Genomic DNA, 15,678 nt, shown 5'->3' with positions numbered 1-15,678 from the left:
CGACCACAGCACCGGGGCTGAGCAGCGGTCCCCGTTTGCACGTCCCCGCCCGCGGATGTCCACAAGCTTCTCGTGTCCTTGACTGCGACCCAAGAGGGGGTGCTCAATGTCGGGCAGAACCGAATGCATATCACTCGAGAAACAGAGTTTTCGGTCCCCAGCCTCGAAAATCGCGACGAGCGGGGAGAAACGGGGGTGTTGGATGGCGTTGGACAATGACACAGGTGGCTGGCAATGAGCGGGATCGCGGCTCGCTCAATGCAAGATCATGTCGCAAGCATCGGTCGTGTCATGAGACCGCACCTGCAACCAGCCTTGACAGAGTTAACGCTCTGGCGGTTGACTCGAGGGGTTAACAACGCGGCGAGATTTATCATGGATGCTGAACACTCGCAGACGGGTTCGCCATCAGGAATCTTCAACACCAAATTCATCTGTTCAATTTTTTTTTCTCCCCAACGTGGCCCGAGACCGCTGGCTTGTGGGAGCGAGCGGGTAAACTCCGATTGGCATCTCCGATCGCCGGTGGACCTGACGACCCCGGCCCCTTGCACAGCTGGCCCCATCCAAAACCCACATACGATACTCCGAGGGCTGGCGGGGGCCGACTCCGGGTGCGACTACTCCTCCGTGTATGGAACCCGCTCCGGGGTACGGGCCAGTGGATGGGCGGCTTCAGCTGGTGTTGGTTCTGGCGGGCATCGCCGTGGGGAGAGAAACTCCGGCGGGCCGCAGGCTGGGCCGCCATGTTGGTTGAAGGTGGGCACGATTTGCGTCCTGCCCGTGCAGATGGCTGCTTAGCATGGATGGAGCAGACCTTGTTGATGAGAAGCTGTGCGGGCCAAATGGCCGGATTAGGAGCGCGAAGCAGATCGGATCGACTGCGGGCGCGATCTGATGCAGAGGGCAAGGTGGTAAGGTCGGAGATACTCCGCGGGGGTGTGGGAGGGCAAGGTGAGCCAACGCAGAGCATATATGGCTAGCGCGTGGTCTCTGAATCGGATCCTGCATCTTCTCACCGAGTTGCGTTGGATCAGTCATTCCCACACTCAGACACCACATACAGCCCACCACCATGACACAATCAACGATACCACAACAACCCTCGCCCACCGAGGGCGAGATGCAGACCGCCCACCAGTCTGGGCATGCTAGGATGGCGTCAACAGCTTCCTCGGACACGGCGTACTCAACAACAGAAGAAGCGGCGGAGGCGGAGAAGCCGGGGCACTCCCGGAACCCGTCGACAGCTTCCTCCGACACGGCGTATTCCACGGCCGACGAGATCCAGGCCGTAAAGCCCGCACACACGCGGAACGTATCAACTGTCTCGTCGGCCACGGCGTTTTCCACATCCGATGTCTACGTACAGGCGCATCAGGAGAAGGCGGGGAGTGGGAAACCGAACGGGTGGGTGAAGGGGCATGCCCACACGGCCTCCACGGCCACGGACAACTCGGTGTTCTCCATCATCCACGGCAACCACACCAAGCGGGAGAGCTACTCATCGGTGTTGTCCGACCTAGAGGCCCAAGATCCCGAGTATGACGACTTCAAGCGCAAGCGGTTCGGGCACGCCCGATACATGATCATGACGGTGTACCGTCGGTTGTTCAGTCTGGCATTCATCGGCAACGCTATCGCCTTCATCTACCTCATGTACAAAGGGGTGGCTCCACTGGATCTAGTCAACGCGTCCGCCATCAACATCACGATATGTGGCCTGTGCCGCCAACCGCTGGTTATCAACATGCTGTACATGATCTTCGGTGGCCTGCCAAGATCAACACCCATGTGGTTGAAGCGGCTGGCCTGCAAGATTGGCCATCTCGGCGGGGTACACAGCGGAACGGGTGTGGCCGCGTGCGTGTGGTATATCGGGTTCGCCGGGACATACACCTACCACTTTGTCCCCTCGCCCATATCCATCGCCGTGCTGACGCTGGTCTGGTTTGTACTGGCGCTACTGCTCGCCATCATCGCTGTGGCACACCCAACTTTCCGGCGCAAGTACCACGACTACTTTGAGCTCACGCACCGCTTCTCTAACTGGGCGATTCTCGTCCTCTTCTGGGTGCTCATCTTCCTGCTTGGCGCACAGGAGCCCAACCTCTCCTCCTTCCTCATCAACCTACCGGCCTTTTGGATCATCATCATCTTGACGGCTGCAACCATCCACCCCTGGCTGCTGCTCCGCAAGGTACCCGTCAAGGCTGAACGCCTTTCGCCGCACGCCATCCGCCTGCACTTCTCCCACACCCAGGTCAAGTTTGGCCACGGCATGTCGCTCTCGCGCCACCCGCTCAAGGACTGGCACGGCTTCGCCAGCTTCCCCGACACGTTTGACGCGCCCGACACCAAGTTCTCGGTGCTCGTGTCCAAGGCGGGCGACTGGACGCGCGATGTCATCAACAACCCACCTACTTACCTGTGGAAGCGCGGTGTCCCGACGTTTGGCTTTGGCTACGTGGTGCGCATGTTTGACCGCATCATTGTCGTCACGACAGGGTCTGGTATCGGCCCGTGCCTGTCGTTTTTGGAGGACGCCAAGCGGCCGGCGATGCGGGTGGTCTGGCAGACCAAGAGTCCCATCAAGACCTACGGGGAGAAGACGCTGGATTTGGTGCGGCGGATGGACGAGAACCCGCTGGTGATTGATACGTCGGTGACGGGGCGGGTCGATATGCTGCCGGCGGTTTTGAGGATGTACAAGGACTTTGATGCGCAGGCGGTAATTGTCATCAGCAACCCGCCAATGACGAAGAAATTGGTGTATGGGCTGGAGTGCAGGGGGATTGCGGCGTACGGGCCATTGTTTGACAGCTGAGGTGGGCTCTCCAAGGTTTCCAGGCTGTGTTTTTGTTGAATGGGATGGAATATCTATTTTACTTGGATCACTTATCGGGGACAGGGATGAGGGTTCGGAACCTTCGGATAGTCTTAATGCGGAGTTGTCAAGGACTCAAGGGCGTGGATGGAATCTGTTACGGATCACGGGCGGCTGACATGATTATGGCTTACGGGTATCACGCAAACGGACACGGTTGTACGGTTTTTCTACGTTATGTTCTGGCATCGGATCGGGCGGGCCGGGGTTTACTCAGAGGGGGGAGATCATGGGGAAACGTTTAGATGCAGTGCAGCATGGGACAACCTATTATGAGTACGGAACACGCATAATGAGAAAGACATGTCTTTTTTTGCAACACTTAATTAAGACAGACTCAGTTGCCGGTTGCACCTGACTCGCTCCGACAAGCGTCGCCCTTGTTTTGGTTTGTTGTTCCCTGAATCACGGCGTCCGCAGTAGGCGCTGTAAAATCGTTGTCCCGCACCAAAACAGCTGATTAATTAGTGAGAGCTGCTCCGAATTAGAGCTTCGAACGGACGTCTTGGCTGCAGTCTTTTTGCATTTGTGATCCGCACTCCACCTCCGCATCTCCAATATTACTCATCATGTCCACGGGTATTCGATGTCGCCATTGCACAAGGGCGCGGCTTTGAAGCATTTAAGTCGGTATCCCCGCTGTACATCCGGGGCAGGATCCATCATCTGAAGCATCTATTTAGGGGACATCCAACGGCATTGCAGCAAGAATTTGATATCATCCACACCTCATCTCATCAAAAGTCTCAATCCGTTCTCACTCAGGCGCTTATTCTCACTTAATTAAAACTCACAACTAATTCTCATATCCTCTTGCAAACCATCGTACCATCATCAAAACTATTATCTCCGTCTTTGCCTAAAACCCAACCTCCACCATGACCACCACCGGTGAATTCCGCTACCTCGACCCGGCCAGCATCGCCCCCGGCACCAAGCCCTGGACCAAAGTCGACGGCGGCGGCACCTCCTTCACCCTAACCCCGCGCGACCGCACTGTACACAACATCCGTCCCCACCTCAACAACCCATCTACAACCACCCACCACGGCAACTTCGGCACAGACATCGACGTAGCCGGTTTCGCCGTCTACCACGCCCCCGCGCAAGAAAAGGACTTCACCTCCGAAGACGCCGTCCGCACAGGCTACTACGCCGAAGTCGAAGCCCTCCTCCGCGCCAAACTGCCCGGCCGCGTCGCCCGCGTCGAAATCTTCGACCACACTATCCGCAAACACGACCCTACCTCCCCGCGCCAACCGGTGCGCCAAGTCCACGTCGACCAGACCCCCCGTGCCGCTGAGGTGCGCGTGCGCCGACATGTGACAGACCTCGCGGAGCCGGAGTTGTCTGCGTTGCTGAAGCGCCGGTTTCAGTTGATTAATGTGTGGCGGCCGATTGGGCATGCGGCGACGGATTTCCCGTTGGCGGTTGTGGATTGGCGGACGACGACGCCTGCGGAGTTGGTGCCGGTGGATTTGTTGTATCCGTTGCGGAACCGGGAGGATGGGAGTAATGATGATCGGGGCAAGGAGCAGTTGCCGGATCCGAACCATGTGGGGTCGAAGAGCACGGAGGGGTATGAGGTGAAGGGGGAGACGTATGGGGTGTTGCCGAAGGAGGGTGACGATGGAGAGAGGGAGGGGGGTCATAAGTTTTGGTATGTGAAGGATATGACGCCGGATGAGGCGATGTTTATCAAGTGCTTTGATAGCTGGGGTGAGGGCAAGGAAGGGGGAAAGAAGGGGATCGCGGCGTTGACGCCGCACACGGCGTTTATTGACCCGGACACGCCGGAGGGTGTGAAGGGGAGGCACAGTATTGAGGTGCGGTGCTTGGTGTTTTATGATGAATAGGGTGGTTGATGATGGTCCGAAGACGTCTTCAGGGATGTGGACGCTGTTAGCCTGGGGATTGTTGGAAAGTGGACTCAGCAGAACACGCTACAAAGTAATACATTAGTAGTAAATTCCAAGTTACACTTTGTCCTCCCTCGATATCGTTTGAAACAACTTGGCCCGCCAACCCGATCTCCCAGTTCTTCGTTCCTCCCATGTTGATGCCGTTGTGCCTGTCATCCTGGTGGCTTCTACTTCTTGCCCGCTAGCCGGTGTAGCAGGTAGCCGCGTGTGGACTTGAGAAACAGGAATTGTGTAGAGATCCAAACTATCGCTCCGCTGGCCGAAATTTTGAAACCCCGGAACGTATCGGCTGATTAAGGGACGCAGGCATGGAGCGCAGGCGCAGAAGATGCCAACGTTGAGCTCAACAACACTGTGAGTGTTAGGTCAGCATCCAGGGATAAATAAGAGCGAGAATCAGGGCCTAATTACCTCCACATGTAGTTGGCTGAAAACCTAAAGGTAAAGTCGGAACTACCCCATCCCTGCGCAACAACCACAAACCGGACAATGCTCACGGCCACCACGCTGCTACTAGTTAGCTCTGTAGACCTCACCAACAAGGAAAAAAGAGGGAAATAAAATAACAAGAACAAAAATAATAACAACTTACAATCCCCCGGTCCCCAATACTGCAGCCAGGGCGGCCCTCTGCGCACAGCTCACCCGCAGTGGGCGAATAATCCAATACGGCAACACCAGTAACACCACATCCGTCAAGCACGAGAAGGCAACCATCCATCCATACCACGCATCCGCGTTGAGACACGCCCCATGATCTGATAAATTGAAGTACCTCAACTGGTCGCTGGTACGCTGGCAAATAATCAGGAACGAGAAGACGCCGAGCATGTAGGCCGCAACAACGATGAAGGTAAGGGCGTGAATGCTGTAGGTGAAATACCAACAGGTGGCGAAACGTAGATAGAAGCGGAGGATCGAGATTCGGGAGAAGAGCGCCGCGAGGTTGGATGTGATGAGGACGGGGAAGAGGGCAATCTATTATTGTTCGAGTTAAAGGACGTATGAAGCAAACGGGCCGTGTTCCCCGGGCGTGAAGAGTCAGTGATGGAACATACTAGCGAAAACCAGCTTATGTCACGCCAGCTGTGTGCGTCAAGATATGCCATGTGATGCCCCAGACCATAAGGGATGACTGTGCAGACGAAGCTGGTCAGCATCTACGAGTTGGCGTGTTGGTTTGCTTGTTAATGGTTGACATGCACGTACGAAAACCGATGCTGATGGAGTACCCAATCGAAAAGACCTGTCAGGCCCCAACAGTCAACTTATTTCCTTCCCATTTTCTCTCGGCATCGTCGATCAACTCGTACCAACGCTACTAGGATGAGCCCTGCGGTTTGGCATCGGGAGGTCAGCGGGGTTTGGCGAAGCAGATCCTCGGGGGTTTGGGTACACTCTCTCATCACTCACAGTCATCGAGGTGAAACGTTCTCAAGATCGTCCGTGCCGTGTAAAGTCGCAGAGCCACAAAGACTGCAGCAATTGGCGGGCACAAGGCGCAAGCCAAAAGAGTGCTCATGGCGGTGGATTCAGCATTATCTGCCATATTCGCCGCATCGCCCGCGTTGCCCATCACGGAGTCGGCAGTGGGTGATATGTTGAGTCTGGCATGAACGACACCTCATGAGTCGTCCTTAGCGCCTTTGTTGCCCCGCTTGTCGCATGCTCGTCGTTGCGCCGTCGTCCGTCATATCACGGTGGTTTCCCACTCCGCGAGTCGAAAGTCGTCGGGTAAGTTAAATGTCGTCCCTATCGAGCAACACGCGCGAACAAGATTCACGCAGTCAAGGGAGGGGGACACCTCCATTTTAGGGCTGGGAAGCCCGTAGCAAGCATTGTCAAATGCATACCTCCAAGCTGGGCGCCACGAAAACGGATAGGCTACTCCCAATCTTCAAAGAGACATGAAAAGTTCACAGTGTGAGTGAGATTCTCGGCGGGCTTTCCCCACCGCCTCGTCTCCGGGACCTTTCCCTATCATCTTCCACGATTGGTTTGAATTCGTCGTTGGGGCTGTCTGTCGGAAGCCTGTGTCTTGGGGGGAACCAACGATGGTCGTTTGTAACAGTGCTAGCCACGGATCCAACGGCGTGGCGTTTGTTGATCATCGGGGAGGGGACCGGAACCTTACAAAGCGTTTTAGACACTCGGGAAAGTTGAGAGATTCGAGGTTTCTCAAAATGTGATATTCTCTGGAAAAAGAAAAGTTCTAGATCAAGAAACGCAAACAATGAAGGAACGAAAAACCAGCAAGGGAGCATCCCATAAAGTTTCCGGTCTTCGCTTCTGCATTTTGGATTACGCACTCGCTTCGCCAACCCTTCCTAATTCGGGGCTGTGGCTGTTGGTTCAATCGACTTGGGTTCGCAGCCATCTTTCGCCAATACCCCTTGACTGGCTCTCGCTTTTTTGCGCAGTTTGGTGACGACCCTCGGTTAACTCACGGACCGGCACTTCTGGAGTCAGTTGGCTGTCAACCCGGACGATATCCTCAGTGTACACGAGTAAAGGGTTCGACCAAAGAATATTGAAAGATCAGCACCAACTGATGTTTGTTTAGATCGAAATGCGCTCCAAACCCGAAGGAAGCCGGCTCTCGAAAAGGTGCGAAAGTTTTCGAAGGAAGGGACCACCAACAACCCGGATCAGCCACCAGTAGTGTTGGTGGGAGACCGAGACATGCCTTCCCGAATGGACATTTGCTCGGAATCCGAGCGAGAAATCACAACCAGCATAATGGCTAATCGATCCATTGTCTTCAACTTGTTGAGCGCATGACCGAAAACAGGCGCTTTTGGATCTGAGCGAGTAACGACAGGATCATTTCGGCAGGATAAGTCAGAGAGGGAAGTTTGGTTGGACCCGATCGTTCGTCGGGCCCATCCCGATCACCAAACACCGATCCAACTAAACCATGCCATCAAGGCCGTCATAATTCGGCTATCGAAGGGATCGATCGCCAGCCAAACAAACAAAATCCCCACCCGATGTCTGTGCATGTGGTACCGTACCCGCCGCTCCTGGGAACACGCTTTTCAATTATTCATTCATGTCAAAAGCGCCACATGCAGGGACAATCTCGTGACAAAGTCGTACTCGGATGTCGAGTCACGCATCTAAAAGGATAACCGGCGTTTAGAGTATCTCTGGTGAGCTAACTAATTACCGAACTGAGCTGCCAAGTACGACGGGGAACTGTTTTCGTATTTGTGGGGATTCAAACTTATCGGCGAGGTGAGATAGAAATATTAGACAATGACGCCTTCGATCCACCTCCCTTTAGTTGAGTGATTGACAGCTGCAAAGTATCACCGACAGGCACCCATCATGAGGAAAGGAGGTTAAGATAACAACGAGCCGAGACTGCGGGATCAAGTCCCCCAAGAGACAACGGCATAATTGCAAGGGACCAAGGTATGCACAGTGTACGTTTTCCATTAAGTCAATTGTTATCACACAGGTATCTTAAAAATCAGGTCTTACACAAAACACAATACAATCCTACGCAGGTTCCCACATCTACTCAACGACAACTTCTTTTACAACCCCTCATACAAGCTATCCGGCGGTCCCACCATATCATCCAACTTCGCCGCCCTCCCTTTCATCCACCCGTGCAACGCCTGCCAGTCAACACACGCGTGTGGTTGTGGTACCTTGACGGTTGGCTTCACCCGGCTGTGACGGGTCCACTTCAGCGTGTAGACGTTAACGTCCGCCGAGCAGAGGATCTCCTGGCGCAGGGACTCGAGGCAGTGGTCGACGTGTGAGTAGAGCTCTTTCCAGTCTTGCTCTTCGTGGTTGTAGTAATAGTCTGGGTGTAGGTATTGCTTGATACGTTTCTGGTGGGAGTGTTAGTTGATTATCGCGGTAATGGACCTTCGCAGTCTCGTAGATAAGGTCAAGACATCAAAAAAGGGGCTTACCAAACAATGCAAAGAATGCGAAATCCCAAGGCCGCCCACATACCCGCCATCAACATGCCGTACAGACGTCGCGTTGTTCGCTTGCAGCAGCTCTTCGTCCGTGTACCGGATCAGCGTGGCGTCAAGCAAGTCATGCCAGGCCGCGTCCATTTCAGGCCGAGGCTCGCCCATGAACTTGGGTGTGTCTGGGTCGCCCACGAGGAGTTTGTTGACGTATTTCACAGGGGCAGGGGCTGTAATTAAGAAATGTGAGCGATATGGTCCACGATTTCATTATGAGTTCAACACGCTTCTGATGTTCGGAGAGAACGTACAATATGGGACATCCACACCACCGTGGTTTGTGGGAAGGATGGGACACGAAAAGGTAGATTCGGTGGTCTTGATCTTGTATATGCTTGCTCCGATGACGGTAGCCATGGCGAGAACTGAGCTGACGAGGAGAATATAGAACCTCCGCCTCCATTTTAGGTCATTATGGGCCGCAGCGTCTTGGACCGTTGATTCCTCGTCTTGGGCCTCGTCTTCTGTGAGGAGACGGGCGTATTGTGGTTTCTCGTCGTTGGCCATCGGTACCATCATTATCGAGATTCACGTTGAAACAGTCAAGCGGTCGTTGAGGTGGTTTGGACGCCTGACGGTCTCATTATTGACAGGGCTGTGGTTTTACCGGGTCGGGTCAGGCACTGGGCATTGGGGAGGTAAGATGAGAGGGAAGGGGGCCGGGGTTAGCGCGGGGGGTCTGTCTTGGGGGTGTTCCGGAGGAGGATGGGGGTCTGAGGGGGATGTCGGACCGCCTAGGCAGTGTGTCTGGATGCTGGAACGAAGAAGGGAAGCCCCAAGGTGGGGACGGCAGAGTCATGGCACAGGGTCTCCATGCGTTGGGACTTGGCCCCGAGTTGAGCTCCAGTTGTGGAAGGCCAGCGCACACTCAGGAGCCAGTGATCGGATGAGGAGCCGAGGACGGAAACCTGGACACAACGTGGATGGCTGTCTTGTGTCGCAGATGGCGCGAGTAACCGAGGCAGCTAAGTTCACCGAAGAGCGTTTTGGGTAATAAGCCCAGAGGATCGGGGCGACTTTCGCCCACCAGGGCCCACGATTAAGTGCTTGCATATTGGGGGCCCCGCAAGCATGCTTTTCCTATCACAGAGTCGCAAACGGTTGGATCCAGCCACTCCGTGCCGCATGCAAGGGGACGGAGACTGGCGAATGTGTAACTCTTTCTTTCACAGTATTCGCAGCGCTGCCGCTGTTGATGCTGTCTCATCCATCGCCCAGACGTGATTGATATTGAGCCGCTCTTGTGCAACGGCTTTGGGGTCATGCCATGAATCATGTCTCACTAATATCTGCTATGATATGAGTCCAGGTAGGAGAGAGTGAGACATTGAACAACTGAAAGTCATATGGCCCGACTGCCAATGGCCAGACTCGAGCCGGAGTCTGTCCGCTAACGAAAATACCACCCTACTCCAATGACCCGCCTGACCCGACTCCGAAACCCCGAAAGAAAATCACTAGGACCTAGCTTACACGACCCATCCTTTTCCACAGCCGTCCCATGTGGCTGCTCTGGCCCATTCCCGTGCAATTTACAGCGGTACTTGCCAAGAAACCATCCAAACTTTAAACCCGAAAGAACAAGCTACACAACCTTTCCACACCGAAAATTCACATGTCGCAGTTGTCGATACCAATGCCCAGGACATCTCCCCGCTTAGCCGCTTCCCTCTTCTTGAGAACGCAGAGATCAGTGTCGAACTCGCTGGAGCCGTCTCGCTGTTGAATTTCCGTGTTGGCACCTAAAAAGTGCACAGATTTGTTAGTCCACAGGTGAAGAAGGGGAGGTGGAGGCTTTTGAGCTTCCATGATGTGCCAAGGATATCTTACCTTCGACAGCAATCGGGGCTGCCAGTACAGGGGCCAACAAAAGCCCCAGGGCCACAATGAGCCGAGTCGCAAACTTCATCTTTAGCTTGGGTTTCGGTTTGGGAATAACGGTCAAGTTGTATGTGATTCAGGTTCAAGAATCCCAAAGACAATGTGTCGTTTCTTTCGAGAACATTTTCAGAGTGTGGCGTTTCTAGATCAAAGGGCGTCCGCCTGATTCTTATGGCCGCTTAGGCCCGCCGAGCACACCCACCAACCCACCCACACCTGAACACCTCAAGAACTCCGGGGATCGTTGGGGGGATTGGCGCCTGGGAAGAATCCAGCCCACCAACCAAGTCACCACATGGAAAGCTCCGCCAACAAATCTGGGCCCAAGGAATCACGACAACCTGACTGACATGATGCTGACTGACAGAACGGTTCGTCGGTCAAGTCGAGCCGAAAATACCATTTCTGATAAGCGGTAAGGTAGAGAGAGGGGCGATCGAGCTGCCCTGTAGTTGCCCCACCTGCCTTGCAACACCACAAAACTTGAGGATTCCGGGGCACTACCTAACCTCGGTGAAGGGCAGGCGGATCTGCCTCAAAGTGTGTGCGAACCGCCGGACGGATGGATGGTTGGGCAGATGCAAAGACGGATGAGAGGATCATCAAGGAAACAAACCATCAGCCGACCCTCTCTTTTGCTGTTCTGGTCCGGCCCTTTTCAACGCCGGAACACAGCATGTTCAGCACATCCTTCCAAGCATGTCTCGGCCACTGCGCCGCTGACCAAATGCCCGCCTAATTCGTTAAACGACCTCCGGCCCAATTATCATATAGAGCCTTGTGTCTGCCAACGCTGAAAGAGTCCATTTCCGCTCATCTCTCCCGTCTGTGAAACCCGATGGACGCAAAACCGCTGAGCTGCAGACAGAGGAACACCACAAGACCGCAGAACCCAGGCCTCCAACTTTCATGCATACATCCAACCGAGAAGCAACCACAGAATTCACGATACCACCCCACGCCCTTTCGTTCGCCCTCCACCTTTCTTCTCTTGGCCCCGCCCACACCCACCTCCAGTTGTCATGGTTGCCCCTGAGAAAACCACGATCTCCCGCTAGTCCAACGCCAGCCGAACCTTTTTTTAGCCTCCGATCGTCAAAGCCCGTCCAGGGACCCCAGGGTTCACAGACCGCCAAACCCACTCGCCTTATCGTATCTCAGCATTTCAAGCGCCTCGACCTCTCCCTTCAAACCACATAACCAGCCTCAATCGACACACGTGGGGGCATGGAACCAAAGCCAAACTAGGAAAGAAAAACGCCACATTTGTCCCATCGTCTCGAAACTGTTTGGCCTTGTCCTGCTCTGCTAGTAGCAGCACCTCCTTCAATCTCTTGCCTGCAGCTCCAAACCCAGTAAGCCTATCGGGGGTCCAACCTGCATTGAGTAGGTACATAGGTACATGTACATACATACATAATGTTACATGTACTCGGGTCCCATCAACCTGCAGAACGCCCAAAATGTTGTGACCACCGAAAAGCGCCGAACCACACCAAAAAAACAACACCAGGTTAAAAGCAGACCCCCCACCAAAGAAAAATAGTGTCCGATAAAAACCCCCGAAGAAATCCACCAGTAACCACAACCCCCTAAGTGGAACCCCACCTTATGTACCCCCCCCCACCAAAATGCAGGCCATCAACAGCCCCCGATGCTCTCTCACCACATCCACCCAGGACCGTCGTAGTAATACAACACACATCCATCCACACAGCCACACTTATTTTCTGTTTTGTCTTTTCCAAGGCGTCGACCCCACCCTGTCGGCACTCTCCAAGACTCCCAGGCTTTGTGTGGTGGGTCTCTCCCTCCCGCATGAAAGCCAACGCCCACCGTCTGGACCCATAGAGACAGGCAACTCCCGAGAAGATCAATTACCACAAACCAAGTTTGGGAGGGAACCGGTGAATGACAAAAACTCTTTGGCGAGAGTCGATCTATGCTGGGAGGATCGAGTGTGTTGCCTTGCAGTAATTAAGCCAACAGAACTAAGGAACCGCCCATTAAGTTTCTCAAAAAGATTAAATCAGAAATAAATCAGAAATAAATCAGCGCACATTAAGAATCAGGGAGATTTACATTTCAATGGTTACATGATAACTACTTCCGCAAACGTTGGAGGAAGACAAGTAATTAAGTTCTTGTAAGTTAAACGGCTCCCATCAGTCCAACAAGTGTGGCTGTCCCCGTACCTTAATTCCCCAACTTCTCCGACAACGAGTTAATGAACCGACACCGCTCAATCAGTTTCTCAGCCTCCAATACCTTTTCCCCCTCCCCAGCCTCCTTGCTCCCCATCTCCCCATACTCTACTCCATCATCAGTAATCGGGATCTGCAAACCTTCCAATCCATCTCCCTCTCCCTGCTCACCTTGGTCCTCGCTCTCCGCGTTCACCTTGTAACTCCGTGTTCCGAATGGCCCACCCACAACCAGGAAGCGCACACTCTCATCCTTCTCCTGTCCGACCACCTCTCCCTCCGTCGGTGACTTTGTGAATGCCTCAGGCCAAGCATCAAATGCTTCGCCCTTACGCTCCCCTTCCGGATTCCCCCCATGCGCAAATCTCACAAAGGCCCCCGCAAATTGCCTGCTTAGAGCCTTATCCTCCTCCGAAATCTCGCCCTCCGGATATACTCCGTTGAACAAGTACGGGGTATCACTCCCGTGCACTGCATTTCCGACGTATGGCATACCCGCCCCGCGGAACAGTGATGTCAAGACACTCTGGTTAAGGGCGTACAGCCGTACATTGCTGTCATGGCCATCTAAGCGAGTGTAGTACGTAGAAGCCCGCGCGAAGTCAATGCTAGAGCAAGTAAACAACAGGTCGCGCAGGATCCGTGATGCGCGGAAGTAATGCACCGAGACAACGGGGTCGTTTTCATTGCGGCGAGCATCGTAGGAGTTGACGTCCACTTCAAAGTCGGAAACAGGGTAGAGGGAAAAGAGGGTTTCGTAGTCGGCATCAGTGATAGCGTGGGCAAATGACGTCTGAATGGCTGTGCGGATGTCAGCTTCAGCCTGGTAAAGCGGAGCTGGGCCGGCGTTGAGGTCGCCGTCGGCTTCGGCCCAGGCAAGAACAAGGGGGACGTCTGGTCTCTCTGTCAGCATTTGTTGAACCCCCAAAATGGGTGGGGGATGTTATCAAGGGGAATCTGACCTTTGACGAATCTTCCTGAGCGATACAAAACCGATTGTCTCTCAGGCAAAAAGTCTCCATCCACCGACGGGATGAACGTAAACAAGCCTGCCGGAGGATGATTCTGCACGGAATATGCCATCGCCTTTTCCGTTAGCTCCTCAAATGGCACCGCCCTCAAGCAGTCTAGCACCTCCTGGTCACCCTTCTCCTCTCCGCCACAGCCAACCTCTTCCGCAACAGCCCTCGTATGCGCCTCTGTCACCTCGCTTGACATATTCAACGCCGTTCCCGGGGGACCAGACATCATCCATGCCCGCGTGAATGGCACGCCCCTTTCGCCGGCATACGACACCAAATGTATGGAGGAAAATGTACCGCCGGAGCTCAAGCCGAAGGCAGTAACTCTCTCCGGATCACCGCCAAAGGCGGCAATGTTGTCGCGCACCCATTCCAGCCCAGCGCGCTGATCGCGGAGGCCGAGGTTGAGTGAGTTTTGATCCTTGAGGATCGGCAAGCGGGGGAAACCAAAGATGGTGAGCCGGTAGTTCAACGCGACGTAGATGATGGGTTGACCGAGCTCGCTGGAAAGGCTGAGAAGGTTGTCTGGGTCAAAGTGCGGATCGTACGCTGATCCTTTGACTACGCCGCCTCCATGAATGTGGACTACGACGGGAAGCTTATCACTTGGAGTCGTCCCAGCCGGACGAGATATCCGCAGGTTGAGGCAGTCTTCGCTGATATTCGGGGTGTCGACAAAGAACGGAGGAAGGCCGGGCTTGGATTGGGGGCATGCTGGGCCAGGAACCGTGGCATCGATCACGGAGTTTGAAGGAGGTGTGTAAAGCTCTGGCGGGGCAAATCTGCGTGGGCCGGAGGTATCGTGGGCAAATCTAATGTTGAGGAAGTGCTCAATGCTGTCCGCAGAGGTGGTGGTGCCACGGTACGCGATATTGGTATCGGGGAGTGTAACGATAGGATCCGCCGCAAGGACGGGAGCCAAGATGCCTGTGGCCAAGCCGACAAGAACGGATTGGAAGATGGTGGGAGCCATGGTGGTGAATGCCGGGAGGATGGTTGTAACGGATTGGTGGCTTGCGGCGCTAAACGAAGTAGCCGGCCGGCCGACTTGTAACGTGGGGGCGTCGGGATGAGGATGAAGAACCCTTCTAGGATCTGGGGAGTTTGACTTGAATCTAGAAGTCTTGGTGCCGGATTTGTGGCCGGCGGGAGCTGTGGATGCCCAACGGCCAAAGTCACGGGGAGGCGCGCAGTCCAGTGACTGGTCAACTGACAAATCAACCGCCGGATGGTAGGACAAACGCCGTGATGGAACAGGAGTCTGAATCACGAAAGTGATAAGGGCAAATTCCGTCTTGAGTTCTTGTACACCTCGGCAACTCGGGCAGGCCGACTGCCAAACGCAGCCAAAACGGCAAAATCCACGCGATCGTGGCTTCCTCCTGTGCAAGGTCAACGCATTGCAACCCTCGGAGGAATCTGGAAGCTGAAAGGGGTTGAAAAGATGCAGGCGCAACCTGCACGGGAACAAGGGTCGGAGAGCGGATTGAGGGTTCGAAATTGATACAGTACACTATGTAAGGCAGGAGCCCCCGCCTCCAAGTGCTTTCCCGTTGGACAAAACCGCCGGTTTAGCAACAACAACCGATGTTGCACCGTCCGCACAACCTGGAAACCCGCCGGGCTCCGAAGTGTTGCCCGGAGTTCCACGAACCTGAGTGCAAACCTAAGGCACAGTTGCAAATAGACACAACAGCCCATCCACCGACACTCGCAGGATGCTGATCTTCAAAGCAAGGTGAATTCCTTGGTTCTTGTATTTCCGGTTCG

The 15,678-nt window shown here is 54.5% G+C and overlaps 6 protein-coding genes across 6 annotated transcripts; 2 read left to right on the top strand and 4 right to left on the bottom strand.

The window, feature by feature from the left end:
* Nucleotides 1-746: 746 nt before the first annotated feature.
* C8A04DRAFT_36976 (uncharacterized protein) lies at nt 747-2,827 on the top strand (the record flags this gene model as incomplete). Its single annotated transcript, XM_062783719.1, has 2 exons — nt 747-759; nt 1,251-2,827. 2 exons carry the CDS (start codon nt 747-749, stop codon nt 2,825-2,827), a joined length of 1,590 nt encoding a protein of 529 aa, XP_062637300.1.
* Nucleotides 2,828-3,765: 938 nt separating this feature from the next.
* Nucleotides 3,766-4,743, top strand: C8A04DRAFT_11874 (uncharacterized protein; the record flags this gene model as incomplete). The annotated part of the gene is made up of 1 exon (XM_062777127.1): nt 3,766-4,743. The coding sequence occupies one exon, from the start codon at nt 3,766-3,768 to the stop codon at nt 4,741-4,743; it is 978 nt and encodes a 325-aa protein (XP_062637299.1).
* A 120-nt stretch (nt 4,744-4,863) lies between these two features.
* On the bottom strand, nt 4,864-6,331 carry C8A04DRAFT_36974 (uncharacterized protein; the record flags this gene model as incomplete). Its single annotated transcript, XM_062783718.1, has 5 exons — nt 4,864-5,161; nt 5,221-5,316; nt 5,402-5,787; nt 5,868-5,944; nt 6,223-6,331. The coding sequence occupies 5 exons, from the start codon at nt 6,329-6,331 to the stop codon at nt 4,864-4,866; spliced, it is 966 nt and encodes a 321-aa protein (XP_062637298.1).
* Nucleotides 6,332-8,351: 2,020 nt separating this feature from the next.
* Nucleotides 8,352-9,317, bottom strand: C8A04DRAFT_11922 (uncharacterized protein; the record flags this gene model as incomplete). Its single annotated transcript, XM_062777146.1, has 3 exons — nt 8,352-8,654; nt 8,739-8,971; nt 9,053-9,317. 3 exons carry the CDS (start codon nt 9,315-9,317, stop codon nt 8,352-8,354), a joined length of 801 nt encoding a protein of 266 aa, XP_062637297.1.
* A 1,095-nt stretch (nt 9,318-10,412) lies between these two features.
* On the bottom strand, nt 10,413-10,710 carry C8A04DRAFT_28267 (uncharacterized protein; the record flags this gene model as incomplete). Its single annotated transcript, XM_062780581.1, has 2 exons — nt 10,413-10,543; nt 10,632-10,710. 2 exons carry the CDS (start codon nt 10,708-10,710, stop codon nt 10,413-10,415), a joined length of 210 nt encoding a protein of 69 aa, XP_062637296.1.
* A 2,168-nt stretch (nt 10,711-12,878) lies between these two features.
* Nucleotides 12,879-14,881, bottom strand: C8A04DRAFT_36972 (uncharacterized protein; the record flags this gene model as incomplete). The annotated part of the gene is made up of 2 exons (XM_062783717.1): nt 12,879-13,780; nt 13,849-14,881. The coding sequence occupies 2 exons, from the start codon at nt 14,879-14,881 to the stop codon at nt 12,879-12,881; spliced, it is 1,935 nt and encodes a 644-aa protein (XP_062637295.1).
* Between the last annotated feature and the right edge of the window lie 797 nt (nt 14,882-15,678).

The sequence above is a fragment of the Dichotomopilus funicola genome (genome assembly GCF_033296635.1).
Source record: "Dichotomopilus funicola strain CBS 141.50 unplaced genomic scaffold C8A04scaffold_28, whole genome shotgun sequence".
Taxonomy (NCBI): Eukaryota; Fungi; Ascomycota; class Sordariomycetes; order Sordariales; family Chaetomiaceae; genus Dichotomopilus; species Dichotomopilus funicola.
The sequence above is the reverse complement of the archived record's forward strand: the minus strand, read 5'-3'. Positions and strand labels throughout refer to the sequence as shown.